Below are 7,826 nucleotides of genomic sequence, written 5' to 3' on the forward strand. Positions count from 1 at the left end.
CATGGACGTTTTAGAAGCAAAACAATGACATCATGCGACATTTGCCACACAATATTAGAAGAAAATGTCACATTTATCCGAAATAAACCACATCAGAACGAGACAACAGCCCGTTATTGTACGAGACGTCTGTGAGTGAACGCAAACGGGCGTTTGCTTCTGCTGCCTTTGTGCTTCACAAATATCAAGCATGACCACACAGTCCATAAAAAAATGGTGTAGGGAAAAACGCCCTTTGCTACCATATTGTGAAGATGTTGCTATGGTTACCGCAGTAAGAAACTGATCCTCAAAGTTTCCTCTGTCACCTGTGTTTCATCCAAGTTACACGTCATCCGGGTCGTCCTCGCGCTGCTGCATTAAGCTAACGAGACTCACACATTCGTGTGTGTGTGGGGGGGGGGGGGGGGCGGCGTTTCCTTCCTCCATCAGATAAAGGAGTCTATGCTTGGAAGTCGTTCCCAAACTGTCTCCTCTGTTCCTCGGTCATGGACAGGTAGGTGGCCCTCATGCTGGGGGAGTACTGTGGGGGGGGAAGGCAACATTAGGAGCTGGTAAACAGGTTTCACAGCTATTGGCTAACGCTAACGCTAATCTTCAGTTAAAGACTCGTTGTCGCTGGGGAGTAAAAGGAATCGCCCCCTCATGGGGCTGAAAGGAGGCTCTTTAAAGACGGGTTTCTGATGGATTCAAGTGGCGGCCAGACTTTAATCCTGACAGCTGAATACTGCTATCTAGTACCATACAAGTACACAGACAAGTACTAGAGCACCCGTGACATCACTTCCATCGCACTACGTCACGCCTGGTGCTCGCAGTGCAGGTACAGAATCGGATGAACTGCATGCAACAGGGAGGAGACAAAACTACAGGCACGCCCTACGAACACCAGGGGGCAGACTAACCCCCCACTATCTCAGGAGAGAGGTACACAGGTTGAGAGGTAGAAGGCATGCCGAAAAAAAAAAGAGAAGGGATGTGAGGTGAAGGAGAGTCGGAGCTAGTCCTGTGGAAGAGTTGAAAAGACTTACTCGGTTTCTATACTGCTGAGAGTATGTCTCCAAAAGTTGATGACACAAACAGAAATGGAAGACACGAACAAATGAACGCACAAACAAACAAAGAAATACACAAAAGAAGCTGTTAGCCGCAGCCTGCAGGCGGAGTCACGAGGAAGAATTCTGCATCGCTGGCTTTGATTAAAGACGGCAAGAGTCGAGAACAGTTTGGGGTAAAGCTCAATGAGAAGAAAAGAACGTCGTAACGCCATGGTAACGCAAGAAATGTAGAAAATATAATGTGAAAAATTCATGCAATCCATCATAAATCTGTTGTCGAGCTTGCGAGACACCGATTTGAAGGTGCATCTCCTCCCGGCGTGTTTCAGAATCGAGCTCGAGGCCGACTGAAGAGCTGCATCGGCCCGGAGGAAGCTAAACGATGCTCAGCTCGTCATTAAATATTAACGGCGTTACTGCTCGCCTTGCTTTGCCACTTAAAGGCAGAAAAAAAAGCTAGCTTCAAAAGCTAAATTAATCAAAAGGTGGAACGATTGGGGTGAAACTCCGGCAAGGAACCAAGCTGAAAACACGAGATAAATGATGCTAGTTCCTGTTCTAGAAAGGCTAAATCCGTCTTTCCTGTAACTGAGAAGTGATGCTATAGAAAAGAGTCGGCCTCTGGGACCCAACGCACCGACGGGGGCGGGGAGCCTCGCCCTATCAGGGGCACGTTCTCGTACCGCGGCGTCCCCCCAAACAGAGCGGTCTGGTTCCTGGGGAAGAACGAAAGAGCGGCGTCAGACGGCGGAGGCGTGACGAGCGTCTCCCGTGATCGGCCCACTCACGCGTACTCAGACGTGGGGTTGTTGGTGACCGCCGGGGCGGGGGGGTGGTGGAGGCTGCTCTGGCTGCCCGCGCTGCTGCTGTAGCTGCAGAAGCTGTGCATGTTGGCGAGGTTGGGGTTCGGCGAGCCCATCCTCCTCGCCCGCGGGTTGAAGGGATCCTCCTCGTCGATGTCGTCGTAATCCTGCTCCCTGCAGACGAGAGAGAGAGACGACGTGGACGAAGGTTCGGATTCAGAGATTATCCCTGCTAGAAATCAGAGGACAACGAAGCGCACGCAGAGAGCACAGACCTCCCCCAAAGGTCTGCGTTCTCCGAGCGCTCCACTCGCTGCTAAAGAACGCCGGTTCGCTACGCGTGAAGCTACAGGCGATGAAATGAGGGCGTGCAGGTGAAAGCAGACAAGAGAACAAAGTGACCTGCAGGCTATTTGTCTCCACGCCCTGGGAACGGCGCACAGCATGACGGTGAAGGCACAGGCTGCCAGCGTGGAGAAGAGGCAGAGGTAGAGCATCCCCTCCACGCCGTCGTAGCACACGCCCACCATCGCATCCAGGTAGTCCTAAGGAGGTCAGAGACACGACGACGTGGATGTGGAATTAGCATACGGCGCAGAGCATCCAGGCCTTGATGGGGGGGGGGGGGGGGGGGGGGGGTAACCTTGTTGAGCCCCCTGCAGTCCAGCAGGGCGGTCAGCTGGTGCAGACTGGCCTCTGACGAGTTCAGCAAACGTTGGATGCTCAGAAGGTCTCTCTGCAGACAGACCGACGCAGCAGGTTAGCGCTTCTGATTCCGTCCCCGTGGACGTCCTGGCTCGCGTTTGCAATGAACGATACCTCAGCTGTGGGGAACAGAGGCACAGCGAACTGCAGCAGACCCTGGATCTGGATCTGCATGGTGGTCAAGGACCTCTGGAAGACGGTCAGAGGCTGCGGACGAGAGACAGCGGGGGGGTAAAGTCACAGAACCGGGACACAGGACGGTGGAACTGGTGTAAAGTACTCTACTCCCACATGCGGTTTGCCGGGGGGGGGGGGCGCACCTACCTGCTGGAAGGGGTGGGAGAAGGTCTGGTTGCAGTAAAGGTAGTAGTGAACGATATCTGTGACACAAACAAGGAAGAAGAATCACACGTCTTCATCGAAGATCCAAATGAAGGCAACGGCGTCCGCGGTTTCCATGGCGACGCTCACCGGGACCGACGACCCCCTTCGTCCGGCTCAGGATGAACTTGTTAGGGGAAACGCAGAAGTCGCTCGTACCCTGAAATGAAACAGGAGACGAGTGAAACAGAAGAAGAACGGGTTTTCTGGAAGGAAAAAGGAAGGCGTCGGACGGACAGGAAGTGGCGCTGGACGGACAGGAAGTGGCAAGAGGGCGAAGCGGCTCACCACGGCAGCGGCCAGGACGGCTCCCAGTGAAGTCCAGCTCAGGATCAGGGTCAGAACTCCAAACACCATCATCCTGCAGGGAATCAGCGAAGGTCACGTCCAGCCAAAACGAAACGCAGCGATCATCGGGATGCCCAACGAGGACAGGAAGTTCTTAGAGGGCAAACGGCATCATGGGAAAACTGAGAGGGCGGATTGTCATCTAAACGGCGACTTTCAGCCACTAGGTGGCAGCAGCAACAAGATCCAATCAATCCCGTGCTGATATTTAAACAATGTCAGCAAACAGAAACGTGAAGCGCCCTCCAGAGGCGAGGGCGGCGGGGACACGCCGCTCCTGCCACGAGCCTCTCAGATGACATCAGAGGCGCGTCGCAGCGAGGGAGCGGCTGTGCGTGTCGGGGAGAAGATGGGGGGGGGGGGGGCGGATGAACGCTGGTGGCGTCACAGATCAGCTCTGGTTAGGTGAAACAAGCTCCTGTTGAGCTGGGGCGTGTTCCCGATCGTCCAGCCTCAGCGCCCCCCCCCCCCCCCCCCCCCAGGCTGAAATATAAATCCTGCTTCTCGCTCGACTGTCCAGCTCGCCGGCTAATTCAATTTCCCAAGGCGCTAATACTCCACGCTCCAGCCGTCGCGTTTACAAGCCGCCTCTTGTCCGTGCTGATTCTCCCTTTATCTTTCCTCCTAGCTCTCCATTATTCCTCACCCTAATGCCCCCCCATCAGCTTTTCACTCTCGTGGTCCACCCCCCCCCCCCCCCCCATCACAATTGGTGATGGCTACACGAGAAGTGGAAAAATTCCCTCCGGCGCTCTGAAGGCTTTTTTTGTTTTCAGCCTGCTCCTTTCTCCCCGTTCCAGGTAAATCTGAGGGAGGGGCGCATCCCCCCCCCTCTTTCATGTTAACCAGAGCCAGCCACTTATCATCAGCAGGATGGGTTGGTAATTCCCCCCCCCCCCAGCAGCCCCGCCCCCTGAAAGCCCCCCAACCACTTCCACTCTGCTGGAAGAGAAGCGAACCCGCCTGGGGAGTCAGCCCAGATACTGACTCATGTTCTGCGAGGGCAGGAAGATGGAGTGGCTCCCGGAATGTCGTTGGATGGAGGGGGGGGGGCAAGATACCCCCCCCCCCCCCAGTGACTGATCGGGAGAGACGGCGCGACGCTCGGCTGGATGAATGGATTTCATGCGCTGTGAAAGTTCCTTTACGGTAAATAAATAAAAGTCCCGCTGCAGGGAAGACGGACGTGTTAGAGCTCCGACGACAGGAAAGCACGCCCAAAAAAGGAGACCCAGCTTGCCTTTTTTGTTTTTCCATATCTGTGTCATCCCTGCGTCGTGTTTCGTTTGCAATCCTCTTCATCACATCCATTCACAGCTGAAGCCATTTAAAGCAAGTCAACTGTTAAATTGGAAGAACGACGGTCGGGACGCCGCGGCGTCGACGGCGTCGAACGGCGCCCGCCCCCATCTCGCCGCTCCAGCGTGTGGAGCGCCGCCATCAACGCGGCGGCGGCGCTCCGGACTTACGTGGTGAGCAGCCAGCGGGACTGTTTGGCCAATCCCAGGCAGGCCAGCAGGCAGATGATCAGGTCCACGATGAGGAGCAGCAGGTAGGCGAGCCACCTGCAGAGGCACAGCCCACGTTGTCATCAGGCGGTAACCTTGGCAACCGACAGCGTTCACAGTTCGCTGACGGCGTTCAGCTACCTGGGCTGATTGATTGCAACGCTCCTCACCTGTAGTATTCCGCGCTCGCCGTTTGGTCAGCGACCGCCGCGAGGTCCACCTTGGCCCCCTCCCAGTCAGGCAGGCCGAGAAGCTGCTTGAGCACGTTGTCAGCCATCTGCTGCATGAACTGGAGCGTCTGGACGTAGTCGCCCCGCGCGGCGAAGATCTCGTCAGCCGCGCGAGGTGCTGGTGCAGGCCGGCCTTCATGCTGCCCACGGCGCCGGTCACCTGAGGGACGCCGGGAGGCGGGAGAGGAGGAGGAGGAGGGAATGAGTTTGGGAACGTGATAACGGCTGTCTCCAAATCCAGCCTGCTTAGCATTAGCATGCTAGCATCTCCATATCAGCGGTGCTAATGTATCATAGTGCGTCCTGCTAGCTGCTAGCATCGCTCCAATGAAGATTCACAAATTCAAAAGTCAACCATGACCTAAATAACAAGCATGTTCATCATCGTCATCGTCATCATCATCATCATCATCGCCATGGATATCCTTCCTTCACATAAACGATAGAACCTCCGGAACCAGGCAAAAGGAAACCCAGTGTGTAGCGGTCGGTTAGAAATAAATATCAAAATAAGAAAATCCTTCACGTTGCCATGGAAATGAACCTCCGTTAAAGACAGCAAAGGTCACAAAAACAAATGTTAAAACTCTCACTCGCTTGGTGTGTTGGCAGAATCCTGCTCAGCCGTTTCTCTAACTAAAAAAAAAGGAGGTCAAAGGTCAGATCAGCTTCAACACCGGCTGAGCTGGGATGTGGGGGCAGTGTGGGTGAATCTGGAATAAACAGCCAGGCCTCCCGGCCCAGAGGGGAACTCGCAGCCTGTCGGCGCCGCGGTTTTACCGTTCCGGCCGGTTTACGGGTTTAAACCGCGCGTTCACAGAGAAGCTAATCGATTTCCCACAGAGGACTGTGAACCCTCGAAGGCAAAACGGCTGCACAAACGGACGCAGGCTCGGCCGTTTGTTTCCAAAAAGGATCAAACGTGGCGAGAGAATGAGAGAATGTGGCTTTGATGTCGTCATAGGAACCACGGGGCTATTACGCCACCCTCGCCCGGCACGAAGTGTCTTTCTGCGTTCGCGTTCATCGACTGATCGCCATCTTAGACTCCAGACCGTGACTAATCGACACAGCTGGGGGGGAGAACGTCCACCGACAACGGGTCTCCCGTCCTCCCTGTCCTCTATAGAGACACATTCCCTTCCTAATTCTCTGGGGGCGGGGGGGGGCAGGGGGGCTAATGTCAGCCAGTCCTTCATTGTTGATGGTTTCAATGGCGATTTCAATCCTGACACTGCCAATCAGACGGGCTCGCATTGGTCCTTGGTCTTTGTCTCCGAGGCTCATGGTTGATTAGGTGGGTGGGGGGGGGGGCTGTGAAATGTGTGTGGGACACTGGGCTCTTTGTCCTACTCAAGAAGTGGACTCCTTAGCAGTCTATAGCTGCGTGCAGTGAATTCCCTCAAGCACACCCTCACGTAGCGGATGCTACAGTGAAGCTACTTTAAAGGACTTGTGTGAAAGGCCAAGTCCCGACTTGGTATGCACAAGTCCTAAACTGTCTCAGGAGTCAAGTTAGCTTTACAAGTTTTCAGTCAAGCCTTCGGCCAATCGCTGAGCCTGAAGAGAAAGTCAAGGTACAAAATAAGCCAAGTCGAGTCTCGAGACACTATAAGAAACATAAACGAGTCTCTTTCAAGTATCAAGTCTGAATACGCGTCAAATCAAATCCCTACAAGTCTCGAGACGCACGCACTCCGCCATGCGACGCCAAACCGGGGGAAGGTCCGCGGTTCACCTACCAGGCTTTCCACGCCGCCCAGCGTGTGATTGGCATTGTGCAGGGAGTAGGTCAGCTGGTACACGCCGTCATTGGTCTCACTGTTGCCATAGAAACCCACGCCCACCGCCACGCTGCAGAGAGAGGAGAGGCAGGTAAGTCTCTGCTGAGTTAAGGAGAGGGCGAAGTTTCAGTCGGCTTCAAGCACATCATTAGGACCCCCCCCGAATTAAAAATAACGCATCGCAACCTAATAATAAGGGCCTGCTTTCTGTTCTGACACACTGGGGGGGGGGGGGGGGGGGGGGCGTCCTGGACTGGACAACCTAACCGGGAGAATAAGGCATGAATATTTCATGCCTTATTTTTCACCACAGGCATCATTAAAACGCCGAGTCATGCATTTTCCCATCCAGCCGGGACGCCGCCGGCGAGGACACGCACGATGTTGTCTCCTAGCTCGTTAGCAGAAGACAACAGACATGCTGAATAACAGAGTGTGTGTGTGTGTGTGTGTGTGTGTGATACAAAATCTGGGTTACGGGGAGACAACACTGGACTCAGACGTGCAAACAGAACACACTTCCTGTGTCACATGATCAAATGTTGCTTGAAGACACACTGATGGTGAAATGTGTGTTGACTCCACTCCACCAGGCAACACACACACACACACACACACACACACACCACAGGAATGGAGGAGCGAGACACTGTTTGAAGTCCTGCGTTCATTTACATAAACAAGACTGTGAACCAGAAATGATGCAACACACTCCAGGAATGTGTTGCACATAATCTGAGCGCTTCTGCATATTCAGCCACCCGAGGAGTTCATCTCTTAGCTGGAGCATCACTCACACACACACACTCTCACACACACACACACATCGCTCGCGCCCAAACTCCCGGTGTCCCGGAGCTGAGGACGCATCTACCAGTATCTTCCATCTCTCTCTCTTGATTCCCCACTTCTCTCGGTAAATCACGCTTGAAATGTCTCATTCGGAGAGAAAGACTCTCGGAGATCTGAGCTGGCATGTCCCGAGTAAATGTCCAAACTGTCATGTTGA

General features: G+C 54.3%; 1 protein-coding gene across 1 annotated transcript in view; it reads right to left on the reverse strand.

Moving 5' to 3' along the window:
- Window positions 1-442: 442 nt before the first annotated feature.
- The window catches only part of ttyh2 (tweety family member 2), a 7,882-nt gene continuing 498 nt past the window's right edge, over window positions 443-7,826 (reverse strand). The window contains 14 exon segments of the mRNA XM_068754826.1: window positions 443-523; window positions 1,032-1,058; window positions 1,696-1,774; window positions 1,847-2,035; window positions 2,264-2,406; window positions 2,505-2,597; window positions 2,681-2,773; window positions 2,891-2,946; window positions 3,038-3,107; window positions 3,236-3,308; window positions 4,765-4,860; window positions 4,974-5,136; window positions 5,139-5,193; window positions 6,776-6,919. Of these exon segments, the coding sequence (XP_068610927.1) occupies window positions 443-523; window positions 1,032-1,058; window positions 1,696-1,774; window positions 1,847-2,035; window positions 2,264-2,406; window positions 2,505-2,597; window positions 2,681-2,773; window positions 2,891-2,946; window positions 3,038-3,107; window positions 3,236-3,308; window positions 4,765-4,860; window positions 4,974-5,136; window positions 5,139-5,193; window positions 6,776-6,919 (1,362 nt within the window).

This window comes from Brachionichthys hirsutus, chromosome 21 (assembly GCF_040956055.1).
Source record: "Brachionichthys hirsutus isolate HB-005 chromosome 21, CSIRO-AGI_Bhir_v1, whole genome shotgun sequence".
In the NCBI taxonomy this organism is placed as follows: domain Eukaryota; kingdom Metazoa; phylum Chordata; class Actinopteri; order Lophiiformes; family Brachionichthyidae; genus Brachionichthys; species Brachionichthys hirsutus.